Source organism: Petaurus breviceps, unplaced genomic scaffold (assembly GCF_028583685.1).
Source record: "Petaurus breviceps papuanus isolate PSGF00001 unplaced genomic scaffold, PetGlider_PUasm1.0 128, whole genome shotgun sequence".
Taxonomy (NCBI): domain Eukaryota; kingdom Metazoa; phylum Chordata; class Mammalia; order Diprotodontia; family Petauridae; genus Petaurus; species Petaurus breviceps.
In genome coordinates this window covers 12,341,206-12,362,901 of record NW_027185664.1, presented here as the reverse complement: position 1 = coordinate 12,362,901, position 21,696 = coordinate 12,341,206, and the positions used below count along the sequence as shown (strand labels likewise).

At 37.3% G+C, this 21,696-nt stretch overlaps 1 protein-coding gene and 2 pseudogenes across 1 annotated transcript in view; 2 read left to right on the top strand and 1 right to left on the bottom strand.

Annotated features, from left to right (window-relative positions):
- The window catches only part of DCC (DCC netrin 1 receptor), a 1,052,419-nt gene that overhangs the window by 246,877 nt on the left and 783,846 nt on the right, over positions 1-21,696 (top strand). Inside the window, exon 6 of the mRNA XM_069102085.1 lies at positions 37-173. Coding sequence (XP_068958186.1) covers positions 37-173 — 137 coding nt within the window. The remainder of the gene's footprint in view (positions 1-36; positions 174-21,696) is intronic.
- LOC138172619 (large ribosomal subunit protein eL19-like) lies at positions 5,799-6,447 on the top strand (annotated as a pseudogene).
- LOC138172252 (proline-rich nuclear receptor coactivator 1 pseudogene) lies at positions 9,080-10,020 on the bottom strand (annotated as a pseudogene).

Genomic DNA, 21,696 nt, shown 5'->3' with positions numbered 1-21,696 from the left:
TTGACTCACTAAGTTCCTCTGTTTCCCATGTTACAGGTCCAGAAAGTATTCTTTATTAGGTGGCAGCAACTTACTTATTTCCAATGTGACAGATGATGATACTGGGACATACACTTGTGTTGTCACCTACAAAAATGAAAACATCAGTGCCTCTGCAGAACTCACAGTATTGGGTAAGTAAAATACTCTAGATGTATTCAGAAGATGTCCTTCAAAATGCAATATCACATATCTCCCACTTTAAACACTTTGTACAAAATTTTCTCCATTTATGAGTGTGAAATTGTTAAGTCCCAATCCTCCACATGTGTCCTTGCACTCAGTAGATAAAGGGCCAAACAACTCTCTTTTTTAAGCCCAAGCATCCTTACTGAACAACTAAGTCATCTTGTGTCAAGCTGTCTGCTCACCAGATTAACTGGGAGTGAGGCTGGGGGTACCTGTCATGGGTGCTAGAATATTGTATATTCCTGGGGGAGAAGGAGTATACAAAATATCAAAAGAGAAATTGCATATTCTTAGGCAAGAAGACTATACTCCGTTGCCCATTTTTATATAATTAAATCATGGAAGCCTTGTGGGATTGTCTATAAGCTTATTTTTTGCTTGCCAAGGGGGGAAAAAACCCAATATTTTCCTGAAGGCAAAGAACTGATTAGAAATAGAAATGAGCATCATTTTTTTTTTCCTCAGCAAGAGGTTAATTCTCAGGATCTTTAAGGAAACCAAAAATGAACTTCAATAAAATACGGCATCATCAGTAAGGCAGGACTAGGCATTTCTGTAGCCAATAGTGTGTTATATACATGAGGATAAGAATGACTTACATCTGTAATTTCTAATTTATAGACCTATAGCATGGGTTGATGCTTTTAGTATCTCAATGATGGATCATATAATCTGGTAAAGATTTCTTAAAATATGAATTTCATTTGTGTCTTCCTGTCAAGAAAAACTCTGGCTTTACTGCTCTCTTTTTATTATCTAAAAGATGGGCTTTTTTGCTTTCAGGAAAACCGAAGAAAACATTGGATTATTTAAAATGAAATCATTAATAGTTAACAATGCTTAGTACTGTTGGGAGTAAATGAAACAGCAGCTTCAGTGTTTGCTTCCAGAGCTCTTAGTGCACAGACAGTAAGGGGGTCAAATAACTGGTCATAAAGAGATTACAGGGGTATCTTTGCTAGCATGAGAGGGGGCCATTGCACTATTATTTTGCCCACACTCACATCCAAGTCAGAGTCATGGTGGCAGTCCCAAGGAAAGGAAGAACACTAGCATGTCAGGGCTTGTGGCCACAGTGGAGCAGGGAAACCGTTCCATGACAGAAAAGAGCGCTTGTGGTCTCTCACAGCCCAGAGCATGAGCCAAAAGAGTAATAAATATGTCTCTTTAGAACATACCATTTTTGAAAAACTTAAAGCTTACAGGTTCCCAGAAATATCTCTGAAAACAGCTGTACAAAATCTCTGGAGCTTAAGACACTGCACTCTCCACCCTGGTATAAGAGCTCCACTATAGCAAAGAGTTAAAAGTCAAGAAATATACTGGGGGAAATGATCAAACAGAAAACAGAAACAAACAGAAAAAAAACATAAAAGGATGAGCCAAGAGTACTAACCAGATGTCTATTTGCAACAGTCTTGGTGAAAGGAAACTGTTGCTGTTAAGAAAAGGCTACCCATATGGGATCTTTTTGGAAGACAGACATGACAAGATTTGGTAATGGATTGGCCTATGGAGAAAATGTGAGAATGGGTTTGAGGATGACATACCAATGCCACAAGCATGAATGACTAGGAGGATAAGGAAGATCAAGACACATACTCAGAAAAAGATGGAAAAGTTAAGATTTCTATATTCAAAGCCTCCAAGAAAAATATGACTTGGTTTCAGGCCATGAAAGAGTTCAAAAATGATTTTACAAATCGAGTAAGAGAGAAAGAGGAAAAATTAGGAAGAAAAATGGGAGTGGTACAAGAAAATCATGAAAAAAGTCAACACTCTGGTAAGAGAAGCACAAAAAAATTATAAGGAAAATAACACTTTAAAAAAAATAGGCCAAATGGTAAAAGAGGTACAAAAATCCAATGAAGAAAATAATTCCCTGAAAAGCTGAACTCACTAAATGGGGGGGAAAAGGCACAAATATTCACTGAAGAAAGGAACTACTTAAAAATGATATTGAACAAATTGAAAAGGGAGTACAAAACCTCACTGAAGAAAATAATTCCTTAAAAATTAAAGATTTGACAAGTGGAATCTAGTGACTCTAAGATCCACCAAGAAACAATAAAACAAAACCAAAAGCATTTAAAAAAAAATAGAAGACAAAGGAAACTGACCTAGAAAATAGACCCAGGTGAGAGGTTTAAAAAATGAACTTCTTGAGAGCCATGATAAAAAAACAGTCTGGATATCATTTTAAGAAAAGTTGCTTTGATATTCTAGAACCAGAGTGTAAAATAGAAATGGAAAGAATTCACCAATCGCTTCCTGAAAGAGATCCCAAAATGAAAACCCCCATGGTATTATAGCCAAATTTCAGAGCTCCCAGACTAAGGAGAAACTATTACAATCTGCCAGAAATTCAAGTATCATGAAGTCACAGTCAGGATAACACAAGATTTAACAGCTTCTACATCAAAGGATTAAAGAAGCTAGGATTAAAACCCAGAATCACCTACCCCACAAAACTGAGTATAATTCTTCAGGGGAAAAATAGACATTTAGTGAAGTAGAGGACTTTTGAGCAATTCTGATGAAAAGACCAGAGCTGAATAGAAAATTGGACTCCCACATACACAACTCCAGAGCAATATAAAATGGTAAATAAGAAAGAGAAATCATAAAGGGCTTAATAAGGTGAAACTCTTCCCACTCCTACATATGAAGATGATGCTTGAAACTCATAAGAGCTTTCTCATTATTGGGACAGTTAGAAGGAGGATGCATATGTGTGTATGTGTATGTATGTTTACATATATGTGGATGTATGTGTATGTAAATATACATGTGTATACACACACAGGGGCACAGCTGTAAGTTTAATATGAATAGAGAAAGAAAGAAGAACGAAATCAGTTTACAGCATGGTCTGAAATAAACAGAATGATAAAGGTTCCTGAAGTAATGGGGGATATTTGAAGCTTTGTAAAATTACTCCTTTCGGAGTTTTAAAGGCACACATACCTCCTGATTAAATATGGCATTCGGAGAGTTAGGGAGGGTAATAATTATATTGGAATAATGGCAAGCACAAGACTATATCATGCTTTTCTCTTTTCCTTCCATACTCTTTCGTGATCATTTCAGCAGCTTCCAGAGTCCAGGTAGAACTTCTTTGCCAATGATTCCTATTCCTAGACATATTCTCATATCACCAATTGCTTTTTGGACTCCTGAGAATAGATGAAATGTTAGCATTGAAAATTCTAACTAATTATTTTTTGCCTCCAAACTTTTTTTTTATTCCCAATTTCTATGTTACTCTTACAAGCACCTTATCCTCCTTCTTATTCATGCTTATGGCATTGGTATGTCATCCTCAAACCCTTTTTCACATTTTCTCCATAGGTCCAATTCATTACCAAATCTTGTCATGTCTGTCTTCCACAAAGATCCCATGTAGGTAACCTTTTCTTAACTGCAACAGTCACATTTCACCAAGACTGTTGCAAATAGACATCTGGTTAGTATTCTCGGCTTGTCCTTTTGCCCAGTTCAATCCATCCTCTGATGAACAGTCAAAGTAGATTTCCTTTGGTCTAACCACATGGCCACCTAATCAATGGAATATTGTAGCTCCTTATTGCTTCCAGGAAAAAAAAAATGTTGATATCTACCTTTGGTATTTGAAACTTTTTGGAAACTATCCCCTTCCTACATTTTCTGTGTTGCTGAACTTCCCTGCTTCCATACACTTAATAATTCAGCCATAATTGTCTACTTGCTATTCAGCTCCATCACCTCTCTATATTCTGCCTTCTAATGGTCTGTGTTATCTCCCATAACTGGACTGCTGTCCCAGCCTCACTATCACATCTTTGTTTCCTTGTCTTCCTTGAGGACTCAGTTCAATTCATATCATCAGTAAAAAAAAATCCTCCCATCATCTATTGGTTCTTTCTCTTTAAGATTACCTGCTATCCACTCCGTATATAAATTGTATGTGACAGATTATTTGCATTTTGTGTTCTCTACCCATTAGAATGTACACTTCTTGAAGGAAGTAGCTATTGTTTTGGTTTAGCTTTGTTTTTGTCTTTCCCTGTACCTTTAGCACTTAGCATATTGCCTGGAACACAGTAAATACTTAACAAGTGTTAGCAGATAACAAATATAGAAATAATCACATAGGAAATCATATTTTCTGGTACATTTCCAAGCAATGGTTTTATGTTTTTCCTCTCTTCTCCTTTTTCATATATATATTTTTTGCTTTTTGTGGAGAGGGGAAGGCAGGGCAATTGGGGTTGTGTTTTGCCCAAGGTCACACAACTTGTGAGTGTTAAGTCACTGAGGCCAGTTAGAACTCAGGTTCTCCTGACTCCAGGGCTGATGCTCTATTCGCTGAGCCATTTAGCCACCCCTACTTTTTAAATTTTTGAAGGAAAGGAGGACCTTAGAGAACATGCAGTCTGACATTCTCATTTTGCATCTCTGAGGACTGAAGAGATTAATCAGGGAAGTAGTGAGTGTCAGGGTTCAGGATAGAGAATGGCTCTACTGATCTTTAGTATAATGTATATTTAGTGCATTTAGTGTAATGTCTATTTCAGCGTAACATCTTTTATTTTCCCTTTATTTGTCCGACCATGTTTTATTCCATTACCAGGGGAATGAGGAAGAAGTTGGTCCACTTCAAAAACTCACCTTCAAATTAAACTTCACTCTGCAATAGAATCAAGAAATACCAAACTGATCTCTTAGAAATGGACCTGGTTGACCACAACACAGCTGATCTTGAAATTTGAGTTTATGTTAAGGCTTGATTTTGAAAGAATCTAGCTCAGTTATTAAAATAGATGAATATATTAGTTATATACATAGATAGATAAAGCAAATGAAGGTTAGACAGATAGAAGAAATGAGATAAGATAGGCAGACAGAAAGAAGAATATAGATAGGTATATATCAATAGATGAAGACAGAAAGGTGGGTGGATTCCTTGTGTTTCATGACTGAAAATTAAACTCCCAATCATGATCATATACTGTGCATGAAAGGGTGTTGCCAATATTGAGTAGTTGATAGTAACGATTTCTCTGGTGAAATTATGTTGGCTCCAATTTTTTGTTTTAAAATTGAGTATATTCATTACTGGATAATCAACACTGTACAGAGGAAAGAACCCTATGTAAAAAGACTGAGACCTGTATTTAAGCCCTGGCCATAGTCTGACTGTGTGACATTGAGCATTTCACTTAATTTCTCTGAATTTCAATTTCCACATCTGCAAGATGAAGGAGTTGGATTTGATCCCCAAAATAATCCTTCTGGGTCTTAATCTATCAACATTTGAGTGTTGATTTAGTACCAAATCCATTTGCAGGAATTTAAAACTAGAATTGTTATGTATTTAGTAGAAATGTATTTGTATTTCATATCATAAAAGTAATGTAGTCCATTTTAACTTTTCTTCTCCTGATTAACAGTATCTCATCATCAATGAATAAACTCTTCAAAAATGCTTTTCAATGGTCTCAATGCCTAAAAGTTACTATGAAAAGCATCAGTTGATTCAGAAGGAGTTTTAGCTCTCTCCTTTCCTTTTCTGCCCTGCTGCTGCAGCCATGAGTATTCTCAGGCTTCAGAAGAGGCTTGCCTCTAGAGTCCTTCAATGTGGAAAGAAGAAGGTATGGCTTGACCCCCAATGAGACCAATGAAATTGCCAATGCCAGTTCCCACCAGCAGATCCGGAAGCTGATTAAAGATGGGCTTATCATCTGGAAGCCCGTTACTGTTCACTCTCGTGCCAGATGCTGAAAAAATACTCTGGCTCTAAGGAAGGGAAGGCACACGGGTATTGGTAAGCGAAAGGGTACTGCCAATGCTCATATGCCTGAGAAGGTGACCTGGATGAGGCGAATGAGGATTCTTCCCCGTCTGCTTCAAAGATATCGTGAATCCAAAAAGATTGACCGCCACACGTACCACAGCCTGTACTTGAAGGTGAAGGGAAATGTGTTCAAGAATAAACGAATCCTGATGGAGCACAATCATAAACTAAAGGCAGACAAGGCCCAGAAGAAGCTCTTGGCTGACCAGGCTGAAGCTCGAAGGTCTAAGACGAAAGCCTCGGGAAGAGCGCCTGCAGGCTAAGAAAGAGATCATCAAAACTTTGTCCAAAGAGTAGGAGACTAAAAAATGATCCTCCCCTATCTCCTCTGTACATAGTACCCTTCTATTTGGCATATGCAATAAAAATGGACAACTGTCAAAATAAAAGTAGTTTTAGAAGAACAAATTATAATCATTCCTTAATTCTGCCCTCATAATAATAGGAAAATAATTAGAAATAACATATATATATATTCATCTCAAAAGGGTTAACTCATATAAAATTATCTAGAAAACTAAATGTGCTACATTTTCTTTCTAGAATAACAGAAATGTAGAAGACATACATGTAGCTTAATAGCTAATTGTTGCAGGAAATTCCACTGTAGTCACTGACAAATGGTCTTGAGAGACTTTAGTTTAAGACTATGGGAATTGTGAGAAGAATAAACTTAAAGTCCTTCAGTCTAGAGGTTCTTAACCTCTTTTTTTATTTGTCTGTTGGACCTATTTTGGCAGTCTTGTGAGGCTAATGAAATAATACTCAGAATAATGTTTTAAAAGCATGAAATAAAATGTATATCATTATAGGGAAATAAATTATTTTTAAACATAGCTATCAATGCTTTTTTCAAAAGTTCATGGAACCAGGTTAAGAACCCCTTTTTGAACTCAAGCATAAGTGAAGGAAAACATTGTCTATATTAATTATAGCACAATTGTCCTTTATGAAATGTTATTTTCCTTGTCAACCACTCGTTTCTGGTAGCCTATTTGTTAGACTATATATTGCTTACATCATCAACACGTATTGAGTGCCTACTGTGTACACTATCAAGTTTTGGGGATGAAGAGAGATCTAAGGTATCATAATTGTCTTCAGGTTGCTTATAAATAATTTGCAATCACATTAAGTTACTAATCTTTTGTTTAGACTGAGATTCTACAGATACTCAAAAGCACTACAGAATCTATATCTTTCAGCACAGTTGGCAGGCTTTCTTCAATTTGAAGCTGAGATGTAAGGCAGCTGCAGACACAGTGGGTCATGACAAGTAAGAACAGAGGAGAGCTGACATCTGGGTGTTGTAAAAAGTGCCAGTTTATATTATGTTTAAAGGACCAGGAGCATGCATTCCAGAGCAAGGAAAAAGAAGGCAATCCAATATGAAAAAGAAAAAGATTAAAGAATGATTTGCTGTCCTTTCCTGTTTCCAAATTTGCCTTTGAAATGTCAGGTTACCCAGCCTTCTGGCTTTTGCATTGTCATGGCAATATCCCTTAAGCATTAAACTTTATTTATTTATCTCTCTCTTTTATTGCTGAAAATAGTTTCTGGTCACATCTCTTCTTTATTGGGATAGAAACTGCCCCTCTCTCACTATTCAATGAAGAGGAAAAAAGCAAAAATCAAAACATGTGGTGTAATGGGGACAGAACAGGATAAAAAGCTATGCAAGTAGTCCCCAAAAGGCTTACCTCTTAGTACCATTGCAGCTTTGAAGGCAGCAGCCAAATTTGGGCTGTAAAATAAACATAAACAATAGGAATCTGTTTTTGTTCACTTGTCATTTTCCATGTACTTTGGGAGAAGATCTGGCCTTTTCCTAGATGAGTTTCTGGAAGCTTCTCTTCTCCCCCAAGAATTTAACTCCCTGCCCTCAATCTCACTCTCCACCTGGACAGTCCAGGGTTAGTTTTACTTCCACCCTTTCTCTTTACCTTCTTTCTCCCTCTCCTCTCTTAATATTCCCACCTTGCTCATGTTGAAACTATCTTTTGGGAAGAGAACTATCTTCTTCTCTATAGAAGGAGGTGGACAACATTTTGGGGTGCATAAGACTACAAAATCGCTACAGTAGGTGACCAAAGCAATTAAAAAAGAACACCATAATCCCAGGAAATGAGATAAGGTAGACATTTGAATGAATCTGTGGTTCTCCACTAACATTTGTGCCTAACATAAACTTTCTCTATAGGTAGTATTGTTGAATGGAAAAAGCATTAAATTTCAATCTGTGGTGATCAGCAATTAATTTGCTATCTCTAGACCTGTGTTTTCTAATCTTTAAAATGGAGATGATAATGCTTGCCTTAGTAACTCACAGTGCTGGTGAGAGAAAAATATCTTTTGTTTTAAGGGAAGGCAAATTATTACTTTAATATTTAAATATAACAATTTTTTTCTGGAATTAAAGTGAGTTAGATATACTTTAAAATGACTAGATCTTGCCCAGACACAGAGTTAACCTTGGTAAAAGTGGAAACAGTAAATTTATCAATATTTGCAATAAGAAAGCAGAAACTTGTTTCAGAACAACACATAAATCCTCACTTTACAATGACTTTGCCAGAGTTAAAATTTCAGTAGTATATGTAGTAAATTGTTTACATTTAGTTCTTCACCTTAAAATGAGAACGATTTCTCCTTGAAAAGTTCTCAGTAAACCTTCTACAAATGCTTCAGTCATCTCTGTGCCTTAGCACACATTAAAATTTTCCAATTTATGTGTGTATATGAACATACACACAAAAGACCTACCATTTAGGTAGTGCAAAATACTTGCCTAACAAAATTATGATGTGCCTCTCAGGATATGAACAATACACATATTTTATAGTTTTTACAAAACGTAAAATACAAATTTGTTTGAATGACATTTCTAAAAACTGGTTTTTTTTGCACTCCTGGTCACAAGGCCAATATCAGTTTCTCTACTGATTTTTGTTCTTGTTAAAGTATCCAAAAACCTTGAAAAATTACACGTTTTCATAAATAGTTTTAATCTGGAAACTAAGCTCGAACTTTTAATAGAATTTTCAAATTCTTTCAAAAACTATCATCAGTTCCCTATTTTGGTTGGAATTTTCAAAAGTGCTCCCCATCCAAAGTGTTGGAGCTTTTGGAGGGATGCTGAAATATAATGGATCACTAAACTTAGCCCTTGAATAATTTTCCTTTTAGCTTCACTTAAGTTTCAAAAGCTGATTTCTTCAACTTCATATTTCTGATGTTCTCAGTGTTTTTAAAAGGCTTTTTTTCCTGCTTGTGAATGATTTCAGATGATACAAAACCTGCCAAAAGTTATTTTCATTTCTTTTTGCAGAGGTGATCTTGTTTGATGGCATGTTACATTTGTTTTTCTCTCTATTAATCTCTGGTTGTTCACACAAATGTATGCTGAGAACAAATTGGCTAAGGGAGATGATAATCTTCTCAGACTTACCCATCTTTGACTTAAAAACTTCCTTCCTGGGCAGCTGTGAGGGAGGGTGGTGGGATTGGGCTGGCCACAACAAGATTAGTCTATGGGTTCCCAGGCGTGGCAGCTGAGCTTGTCTCCTTTACCCAGGTTTGGTAGCAGGGCTGGAGCAAAAGGATTCAGCAGGGGAGGTGGGGGGCACAGGATCCAGGGTCTTTTGGATTCTACTTTGCTGCTCCTGCCCTTGAGACTCACCCAGTGGTGGTAATTTGGCAGAGATTGTGGAACTGACCCTCCAGACTGGGCCTGACCTTTCTTGGGAACCAACAGTAAGGTTGCAGGTGGTTGCAGGTATCCGGGGGCTCTGGAGACAGGGTTGAGGTTGGGAGAGTGGGCCACTGTAGTGCTGTGGTATCCGGCAGTGGGTAGAAGGACCTTGGCCATCATGGGGAAATGTCCAAAATAAGTCACAAGGGCAAAGCTCAGAGGAACCAGGTTGTAGCCGAGGATGAGAAGCTTCAGTTGTGACCATCATGGAACTGGCAGGCAGGAGCAGTTAGGGGACAGAGGAAAAAGGAGAAAATAGAAGAGAAAGAAAGAAGAAAGTGACCACAAGACAGCAGGAGGCAACTATTGCTCCATGGAAGGGTATGAGAGTTTGGAAGGAACAAGAGCATAGCCCCTTGAAGGCTGGCCTCTGGAAGACTTTTTTAAAACCTTACTAAACTCCATCTCTCTTCCCCCTCCCATGCCCTAAGTCTCCCCCTCTTCCTCCCCATATTCTTCTCTCATCTCCCTGTCTCCTGGGGTTGATCTTATAATTTCCAAAGTATGACAAAGAAAAAAATCCCCATTAATGTTAAATTCAAGATCAAAGTGTTAGGATATGAAAAATGTCCCCATCTATCTTTTTTCCAAATTGATTTGTTTAGAGATTCATAATTCATTCCATATTTTTTGTTGTGATTTTGGGGGATGGGAAGGAATAGCTGTTTCTTTCTTCATCTGAGTTATTTCCTTAATTACTTACTAAAATGAACTTTATCATTAGTTAATCCTAGTAACCCATTGACTGCAACACGAAAGTGATCCAAAAATATGCTGAGATAAAGAAAAAGAGAATCATTGGATTAAAAGTTTGCCATAGAAAATACACAAAGATAATGCCCATACATTTGGAAGTTAATTATATTGCTAATTTTCTAAGTATTGTTTTAGGAACAATGATAAGACACTAGATCATACTTTATACCACATGTCCTAGATAAAAAATTAAGTATCTGTTTATCCCATGAGTAATCTGTGTTGCAAATATGTAAGCATTGATGAAATTTGCATGTCTTCTGATTCTGTATGTTTAGGCAGTTGTATTGCTTCTTTTTTTAATTTTACATTATTTTTCATTTACCACATGCATCTCCACAAGATTTTGAGTTACATATTTTCTCCCGGTTTTTCCCCTGCTTGCCACACCAAAACAGCAATTCCACTGAATACGCCCTCCCCCAATCTTCTGTGTCCTATATCCTCCCCTAATCCCCCTCCAACTTTTTGGTAGGGCAAGATGGATCTCCATACCCCAGTGCCTGTATATCTTGTTTCCCAGTTGCATGTAAAACTAATAATAATAATAATAATAATAATTTTTTAAACATTTTATTTTAAAACTTTGAAATCCAGATTCTTTTCCTATTTCCCTCGTCATCCACCTTTACTGGGAAGATAAACAATTCAATATAGGTTGTACATGAGTAGTTATGCAAAACATTTCCATAGTGGATATATTGTGAAAGACTGACTATATTTCCCTCCATCCTCTCCCACCCTCCACTTGTTCTGTTCTCTACTTTGACCCTGTCCCTTTTCAAAAGTGTGTGCTTCTAAATACCCTCCCCCACAATCTGCCTGCTGTTCTATCATTCCCCCTCTTATCATCTTTCCTCCTACTCTTCTGTAGGGTAAGATACCCAATTTAGTGCATATGCTATTCCCTCCTTAAGGCAATTTCAGTGACAGTAAGGTTGACCCATTCCCTTTTGCCTTCCTGTCCTTCCACTCCATTGTAATAGTTTTCCCTTGCCTCTTTTATATGAGATAATTTACCCTATTCTGTTTCTCCCTATCTCCTCTCATTATATTCCTCTCTCACCTCTTAATTTTATTTTTAAAATATCATCCCTTCCTATTCAATTGATCCTGTGCCTTCTCTCTATGTATACCTATATACATATATACACACACTCACATGTGTATTCATATGCACATATACACTCCTATATAGACATATATATGTATACATATATATACACATTTATATACTCCTATATAGACATATATATGTATACATATATATATATATACACATTTATATTCCCTTCAACTCTCCTCATACTGAGAAAAGTTTCATAAATTACAATTTCCACTTTTCCATGTAGGCATGTAAATAGTTCAACTTTGATGAGTTCCTTAAGATTTCTTTTCCCTATTTACCTTCTCATGCTTCTCTTGATTCTTATATTTGAATGTCAAATGTTCTATTCAAATCTGGTTTTTGTTTCATCAAGAATGCTTGAAAGTGGGTCGGCCAGGTGGTGCAGTGAGTAAGAGCGCGGGCCCAGCATCAGGAGACCCAGGATCTGTTCCAGCCTCAGATACTTGGTACCCACACAATATAACTGGCTGTGTAACCTTGAGCAAGTTACTTAACCCCAATTGCTTAAAAAAAAGTATGCTTGAAAGTCCTCTACTTCATTGAATGACCATATTTTCCCCTTAAAACATTATACTCAGATTTCCTGGGTAGGTGATTCTTGGTTTTAATCCTAGCTCTTTTGACCTCTGGAATATCATATTCCAAGCCATTCTGTACCTTAATGTAGAAGCTGCTAGATCTTATGTTATCCTGATTGTGTTTCCACAATATTTGTATTGTTTCTTCTTGGCTGCTTGTAATATTTTCTCCTTGATATGGCAACGTTAGAACCTAGCTATAATATTCCTAGGAGTTTTCTTTTGGAGATCTTTTTAAAGAGGCGATTGGTGAATTCTTTCAATTTCTATTTTGTCCTCTGCTTATAAAATATCAGGGCAATTTTCCTTGAGAATTTCTTGAAGGATGATTCCTAGGTTCTTTTTTTGATCATGGCTTTCAGGGAGTCCAACACTTTTTAAATTATCTCTTCTGGATCTATTTTCCAGGTCAGTGGTTTTTCCAATGAGATATTTCACATTGCCTTCTATTTTATCATTTGTTGGGGTCTGTTTAATAGCACCTTGATTTCTCATAAAGGCATTAGCTTCCATTTACTCCGATCTAATTCTGAAGGAATGATTCTCTTCAGTGGGCTTTTGAAATTCTTTTTTCATCTGGCAAATTCAGCTTTTTAAGGCATTCTTCTCCTCATTGGCTTTTTGGGCCACTTTTGCCCTTTGAGTTAGTCTACTTTTAAGGTGTTATTTTCTTAAGTCAGGTTGTTGACTCTTTTTTCTTGATTTTCTTGCATCATTCTCATTTCTCTTCCCAATTTTTCCTCCACTTCTCTTACTTGATTTTCAAAATCCCTCTCGAGCTACGTCATGGCATGTAACCCATTCATATTTTTCTTGGAAGCTTTTGGTGAAGGACATCTGACTTCATTGTCTTCCTCCTATTACATGCTCTGATCCTTTTTGTCCCCCCAAAAAGGAATCTAATCTTGATTGGTGTGCTTGCTTTGCTTCCTTTGCTTGCTCACGTTGCCACTCAATTACTTGACTTTTGAGCTTTTTGACATAGTTGAACTCTGCTTCCAGAGAGGAGAGATTTGTCCCAAATTCTTGGGGTTTGTGCAGCTGCCAGAGCTATTAGTTGGCTCCCCTCTTTGAAGCCCCCACAATCTCTGACCCACTGGACACACCCCCAGGACCTCTACCCTAAACAGCAATCCAGATCCAAGCAGCATAAAGCAAGAGCAATTGCCCCTCTGAATATTTCCTTGGTCCCCTTGCAATCTGCAGGCCAGGAGCTCTGAAGCAGCTACAGGGTGGCAGCTGCAGGGCTGCCATGCATCTGCCACTTTTCATCCCAGGGAGCAGGGGCTGGACCTCATTGCATCCCCCCAGTTCCACCTGAGTTCCACACTGACCTTTTACTTTGTCTTTGTCATTTATTGGTTGATAATTCTGGAAACTAGCACTGCTGCTGGTGATCCACTCTCCAGCTGCTGCTATTTGGGGCTGCCCTGGGCCTAAACCCACAGGCTTACATGGGGCTGGGCTCAGCTCCCAGCACTCTGCGATGGACCCTTCCTGTAGGCCTGCTAGATTGACTTCAGCAGGAGATTTTCCTCTCTGTCACTCTGTGGGTTCTGTAGCTCTAAAATTTGTTTAGAGTCATATTTTATAGGGATTTGAGGTGGTTATGGAGGGAGCTCATGGAGTTTTCCTACTTCTATGGTGCCATCTTAGTTGTCTTACTTCTAACAGGTTGTCAATACCATAGTTTATAAACTCTTTGTTACATATAGCATACTGAACTTGAGACTTGGTTAATTTTTTTTTAGAAAAATAAACATAAGGCAGTAAGAAAGATCCTCATTTAAAAGACAATTTTCATCTAATAGGGAAATTTAAGTATAGCTCCTCTTATTCACAGAAAACATATTGGTTATAGTACCACTAATGCTTCTAATGATAATTGTAACCATTTATTTGAACTGAGGCTTGCTGAATTTAATTTTTCCTGTGACTAAGAGCAGCTCTAATTGTATTTCCCAGGTATGTGTGAACTGTCTTTGCTATCATGGCCTTTCTAATTCAACCTTTTCATAGGACATCAGCAATCTTGAATTCTTATTTCCACTAACAATTAATTATCCTCAACAATGTTCACTACAAAGGGAATCCTGATTGGTGGATTGTTCATAGGAGTTTCCTCTGTCTGGACATGAGCTATGAAAATAAATTTATAATGCAATGCAAGATCTAAATTAGAGGTGCATATTATATTTCATGATTAAATGATTTTTCACATCACTGTAGACAGAGCTTTCAACTGTCAAGATAATAAATTTTCTTTTTTCCTTCTACTATACTAACTAGGAATTACAACTACCTAGATGTCATTCTTGTGGACCCTAGAAGGGAAGATGAACTGGCAGGATGAAGTAATGATATTCTCTCCTAATTATCTGAACTGCATTTATAACCACCTTGCATTCCATTTTAAATACATTGGGCCCAGGAATTTATTTACCAGTTACTTCAGGAAGGCACATAGAAGAAACAATGGATGCCCTCCTAGATCTCTTCCCGCCATGGCCCTATAATCCTGTAAAGTGGTGACCTGGCCTTTATATCATTTGAAACAGGAGACATCGAGCTGAGAATACAGAAAAGATTTTTAATGTAAAATCAGGAAGCAGAATGTGTTTCCTCAGCCTTAAAGAGTATGACAGGTCAATCACTGAAGGAAATTAGATTAGTCTAGCAGAATTCTCTACCACTAGTAGTATTAAAGAAATGCTTAAAATTATGTTACTGAAAGGGCATTAACTAAAAATCTGTCCCAACCCACTGATATCAGGTAGGCAGATCCATATAGATACAACAGCGGTCATTATTTATTTATTAATTTGCTAGTTTTTTCCCATATACTTTCCAGAGGTGGAATTTCCATCCCTGTTTGTGTAATGCTTTATCCTTGTTATAAAATTCTCCATTTTATTCCATTAAAAATCCTCCTTGTCCCCTGAGCCATAGAGTCATGCTGCTATGCAAAGTTACATTGAACTTAGTACTTTTAGAGTTTGTGTTTGTGACTATTCATTCCTTCCTGGACATTTCCACTTTAGAAATTGTGATGACTTCTACTTTTCCTCACTTAGTTATGTGTGTCACTATGCTGATTCTTTTTAAAAAATAGGTAAGAGACTTTGATTCCAGGTGACTGACATTGGAACACACTCTCTTCAGGAGGGAGCTGGTAATTTATGGATATAGAATGTCACACATTCTGTCAGTTGTTCATGCTGTATTTGATGGTTTTGATCAACTTTTTTTTTCCTTCTGGTTCATTGACACAAAATATACAACTAAGTCATTTTTCAAAAAGTATTTGACCTTGGGGCGACTAGGTGGTGCAGTGAGTAAAGCGCCAGACCTGAGTTAGGTTCTGGCCTCAGACACTTACACCAACACACACAAAATATACCCGTGTAACCTTGGGCAAGTTACTTAACCCCAATTGCCCTCCAAAAGGCACAAAAAAAGTATTCGACCAGATCATCATTATTTTATTAGATATCATTTAGAAGTAATGTTTGATATTGTCTTCAAAAAGTTGTGCTTATCCTTCATTTTTTGAAGAGGATCATGGCATCAGGGAAATAATGACAGGACTTGCAGTTGACTTTGATTTGAGTGAGGGAGAGCTGTGCAAGGTCACCATCCTCACTTTCTCCTCCAGAGCCAGCTGGGTCCAGTAACTAGATATTCATCAGGATGACTAGAGATGACCCAGGATGCAATGAGAGACCCTGGCCCTTGTAGGCTATGGCCTTTTCACATACTCACTTAGAGTGAGGTAACACCCATTGAATGAATAGGCCTCTTTAAGAAGAGAGTCAAGGGATGACCCCTTTAATTAGAATGTTTTTAATCAACCAGAAATTTTTGTAATGAATTTTGACCATGTAGCTCAATGGAAATCATCCTTCATAGAAGGCCTGGGTGGACTGGAGTAAGGCTGTTGTGGGGATCCCTAGTTTCTTTCTTTAGCTCTTCCTCTAACCAAACATCAACATCTCAGGTGAAAGACTAATGCTGTTATCCATATTGAGCAGAATGATATCTATCCATCATATCCCATAAAGAAACTAGGGGCTAAATGGGTTCATGTAACAAGATAGCAGAATGAAATTCTTTAATTCAATTCTGATTTATTAATGATCTATTTTGTGTTACATACTGTGCTAGATACTAGGGATACAAAGGGAAAAAAAAAAGAAACAGTTTCAACCTTGAAGTGATTTTTACTTTACTGGGAAGCAGGTGAGTGAGCATCATAACACATACAAATACATTTAAAGTAATCTAGGATTCTGGGGATAGCAAAACATTGTCAAGAGCTATAGAAATGTAAGAAAAAATAAAATCTAAAATATTAGAAGATTATGTATTGTCTAGCTATATAAAATATTTACAAAGACTCCTGTGAACAGAACAGTATATTGTGGCAGCTTCCTCATGTAGTAGTATCCCTTTCAAAAGAAATATAAACCATTTTTTTTCTTTCTTGATTTTTTTCCATGAATTTTATGAAAAAATATTGATTTTTTTTACTCTCAGACTTCCAATGATCATTCCCCATCCAACCATGGAAATCTAAATGTTTTTGAATCTCTTCATTTTTGCATCATATAAGTTGTCACGCATTGCCATTGTCCTGACTGTTTTGTTTTCAGGATTGGAGCTAAAATGTTCTTATATTCCAAACCTGTCTTAATAGAGTCAGGATTAGCATCAGGCAAGAGAGTGCTTTTTCATGGTTGCAAATAATTCATGCTAGCTGTGCAGCAGAGCAAGGGGACAGAAAGGGGACCAGGTTAGGGTATATAGGGGATAACCATGGATGATTTTCTGGACATTTCAGTGTTTATCTTTGTAAGCAAAAGCAGCCACTTGAATTGCTAACAATAGATTTCAGAAAGAGGGGAAATGTTCTCTCCTCCAAGAAGAAATTGCTATGAAAACTATAAAAGGGCAATTTAGAAAATGTTTCCAAATTACAGACACGTAATTAAGTACTTTTAGTGCTGACATTTGCCTCTTCTTTTTCCTAGTGTTTGTTCCTTTTTAAACAAAAACAGATGCCAAAGATAGGTGATGATTTTCCTGAAATCACATAAGGATACATCAGAATGGACGCATACCTGCATATACTAAAGAGACTTGGGTTTCCATAGAAGGTGAATTGAAACTTTGAAGTTCTTTCCATTTGGTAAATGTATCAGCTAAACTACATGTTTGGAATTGTGCAGGCAGAACAGGAAGAAAAGAAAGAGCACATAATAACAAAGGTTGATTAAATTATTTTACTTGCCAACTGTTACACAATGGAATTATAGAAACCTAAGTATGAGTCTAAAATGCATATGTATTATATATATATATATATATATAAATTTTCTAAATTGAGCATAGGAGGGAATTCAGTTTAGTTCAGTCCAATCTAATTCAATTCAAAATATATTTATTAAATGCCGACTGTACAAAATCCTATAGACAAAAATGTAAAAAAAAATTGACATTTGTCTGCCCTTAAGAAGGTTATGTTCTACTAGAAACATAAGATGCATATAGATATAGGCATGCATAAAACCTGGATTGTGCAAGCCAAACAAACCAAAAAACAAGGGGAATGGGAAAAAACATTGGGAAGATTTGCCCAAGATGTGTCCTCATGCCTGGGCTAGACTCCATGGAAGTAAATAATAAGTCAGTTTGAGGGAGGAGGGAGAAGAGTTAGAGTTGATAGCACTAAGTCCTAGGAAGGTAAGGAAAGTAGTTGCATAAGAAGTGGTACCTGAGCTAAAATTTGAAGGGAGCTAAGGATTCTAAAGGACAGAAGGAAGAAAAACATATTTCCCAGGCATAGGGAGATAAACTGTGTAAAGACATAGAGGCAGATTATAGAATGCTGGATCAAGTTAAAAAGTCAACAAATATTTATTAAGTGCTTATTATTTGTCAGGCCTTATGTTCTGGGAATGGCAAATAGTCCAGTTTGGCTAGAAATTCAAAGTATATGAAGGAAAATAGAATGAATTAAGCCTGGAAATGTAGCTTAGAGCCAGATTATGTCCAGTATAACAGTCATGTTGAGAAGATTTCATTCTATACTGAGTGAATTGTCAATAATATAGGCAATAAAGAAGGATCCACCAAAGGTTTGAGAATACGAGTCATGTGGTTAGATTTGTGCTTTAGTAATCTTATTTTAGGAAGATTATTTAGAAGGCAGGTTGGACTGGAGGCAGGAATGCCAATTCAAATGGGAAACTATTTCAGTAATTTAGATAAGTCATAACCTGAGCCTGAACTATGATGGGAGATCCATAAGAGAAAGGGGTGAGAAATGTGGAGAAGATTCAGCATGACTTTGCAAGTGATTGTATATGGGGGTTGAGTAAAGAAGAAAACAATAAGATGGATTCCTAGATTTTAAGATCACTATGACTTAAAGTGTGGTCATCAAAAATAAGATAGGGAGGGGCGGCCAGGTGGTTCAGCGAGTAAGAGCACAGGCTCCAGTGTCGGGATGACGTGGGGATCAAATCTGGGCTCAGATATTTAGCACCACACCCAGAAATAACTGGCTGTGTAACTTTGAGCAAGTTACTTAACCCCAATTGCTTAAAAAAATAATAAGATAGGGAATTTTAGAGGAGAGATGGGTGGTTTTTTTTTTCTGTTCTGTTTTTTTTAGGGGGGAGGGGCCATCAGAGAGAAGAGAAGTGAAAGAAATGAGTTCCATATTAGATATGTTGAGCTTGAGATGCTGTTGAGATCTAAATTAATCTATCCAGTAGACATATGAAGATATAGGATGGGAGTTCAGGGAAGGGAGATGGATATACAGATAAGAGCCATTTGTGTAGAGAGAGTAATTGAACTCCCAGTAGCTGATAAACTCATCATGAAATAATGCCAAGAGGAAAGAGAAGCAAGCTTAATACAGAAGATTCTTGGACACTCAGCTTGCTCGTGGGAAATGAGTGATAATTCATAAAGAGATTGAGAATAAGCAATCTTATTGGTAGAAAGAAGAAACAGGAATCCTAAAAGTAAGGTGTAAATAAAAAACTTTCTCCTGCTGCATAATATGTCTGTTTCCCCTTGTATATTGAGAAATATAACACTTTGAGAGAAATCTGATGAAAAGGTGAGAAAACCTTTTGCAAACATTTGTCTAACACTTCTATAGTGCTTCTATCATTTTGTCTCAGAATCCTAGGATCTTATATTGAGAGCTATACAGGACCATAGATGCCCCACAGTCTAAGCCTCTCTTTTTTTCAAGAGGTGATCAGTAAATTCTTTCAGTTTCTATTTTGTCTGTTGGTTCTAGAATATGAGGAAAATTTTGCTTGATAATTTCTTGAAAGATGGTGTCTAGGCTCTTTTTTTTATCATGGCTTTCAGGTAGTCCAATACTTTTTAAATTATCTCTTCTGGATCTATTTTCCGGGTCAGTGGTTTTTCCAATGAGATATTTCACATTGCCTTCCATTTTTTTTCATTTTTTTGGATCTATATTATAGTATCTTGATTTCTCATAAAGTCATTAGCTTCCATTTGCTCCAATCTAATTTTGAAGGAATTATTATCTTCAGTGAGTTTTTGAAATTCTTTTTCCATCTGGGAAATTCGACTTTTTAAGGCATTCTTCTCCTCATTGGTTTTTTGGCCCTCTTTTGTCATTTGAGTTTGTTTAATCATTTTCATCATTTTCTTGCATCACTCCCATTTCTCTTCCCAATTTTTTATCCACGTCTCTTGCTTGATTTTCAAAATCCTTCTTAAGTTGCTCCATGGCTTGTAACCATTTTTTATTTTTCTGGGAAGCTTTTGATGCTGGAGTTCTGGCTTCATTGTCCTCCTCCAGTTCCATGCTTTTATTCTTTATGTCCCCAAAAAAGGAATCTAAGGTTTAATTGCATTTCCTCTACTTCCTTATATTGCCCATTACTTGACTTTTGAGCTCTTTGCCACGGTAGAACTCTGCTTCCAGAAGGGAGAGAACTTTATCCCAAATTCCTGAGGTTTTTGCAGGTGCTGGAGCTATTAGGAGGGCTCCCTCTCTACAACCCCCACAAGCTCTGGCACACTGGTTGCACACCCCAGGACCACCAGACAAGACAGTGATCCAGATCCAAGCAGGTTAAAGCAAGAGTGATCACCCTCTGAATGGTCCCTTGTTCACCCTACAATCTGCAGGCCAGGAGCTCTGGAAGTAGCTATGGGACAGCAACTGTAGCTGCTGCAACTCTGCCACTTCTCACCCCAGGGGCAGGTACTGGACCACACTCTTCCTTCACCCTTCCAACACAGTTACCCACTGCTCTTTTATTTTCTCTTTGATGTTTATGGGTTGAGAATCTGGAAACCACAACAGCTGCTGGTGATTCACTCTCTTGAAGTCTGCTCTGGATGGTCTGTGCCACCCTGGGGCCTGAATCACAGCTCACAGGGGACTGAGCTCAGTTCCCAAGTTTTCCAATAGACCTTTCCTGTCAGTCTACCAGCCTGCCTTCAATGAGAGATCTTTTTCTCTCTGTCACTTTGTGAGTTCTGTAACTCTAAAATTTGTTTAGAGTCACTTTTTTACAGGTATTGGAAATGGTTGGAGCCAGAATCCATGCCAAGTTTCTGCTTTTACTCTGCCATCTTGGCTCTGCCCCCTAACCCCCTCTTTCGATAAGGAAAATTAGGTGCTCAGAAGTTAATTGATTTGTCCTGGGTCAAATAGCTATTGTCTGAGGTAGGATTTAAATTCAGGTTTTCCTGCCTCTGACCAGCTCATTAGCCATTATACCACCTAGCCAGATCAATGTCTTCTCTAACCCACTGTTGTAATTCCCATTTCACAACTCACAGTCCTCATTGTTTCCATTTGTCATTTTTTTACATATACCAGTAGGGAAGAAATTGATTTATCCTTACTAGAATTTTGTTCTCCACTCTAACAACCCAGGGCTCTAAAAGTTTGTTTTTTGTTGTATCTTGCCCAGACCCAGGCCTTCATTTAATATCTCAGGAGTCTCCAGAACACAGTACTTCCTGTCTGGCCTTCATTCCCACCCCTTCACCATTAAAAACTTGGACCATGCCCCTGATACTACAGTGGGTTCAGATAGAAAGGCTTTTTCAAGCCTTAATCTTACTTCTCTATCATACAGAGACCAAGTTGCTATCCCCTAACACCCATTTATGTCATATTCTTCTACAAGAAAATATTTTCCTTGAGGGCACTAACTGCTTACTTGTTTATATATTTATTCTCAGCATTTAACATAATGCCTGGCACATTGTAAATACTTAATCTATTACCTGTCTTTCTATCTATCCTACTTATGACATCTGAACTCTGCCTGTTGTTCCCTTATATGGCTTTAGGAAAACGACTTTTTCCCTGGGTCTTTGTTTCCTGATCTGCAAAATGAGGAGG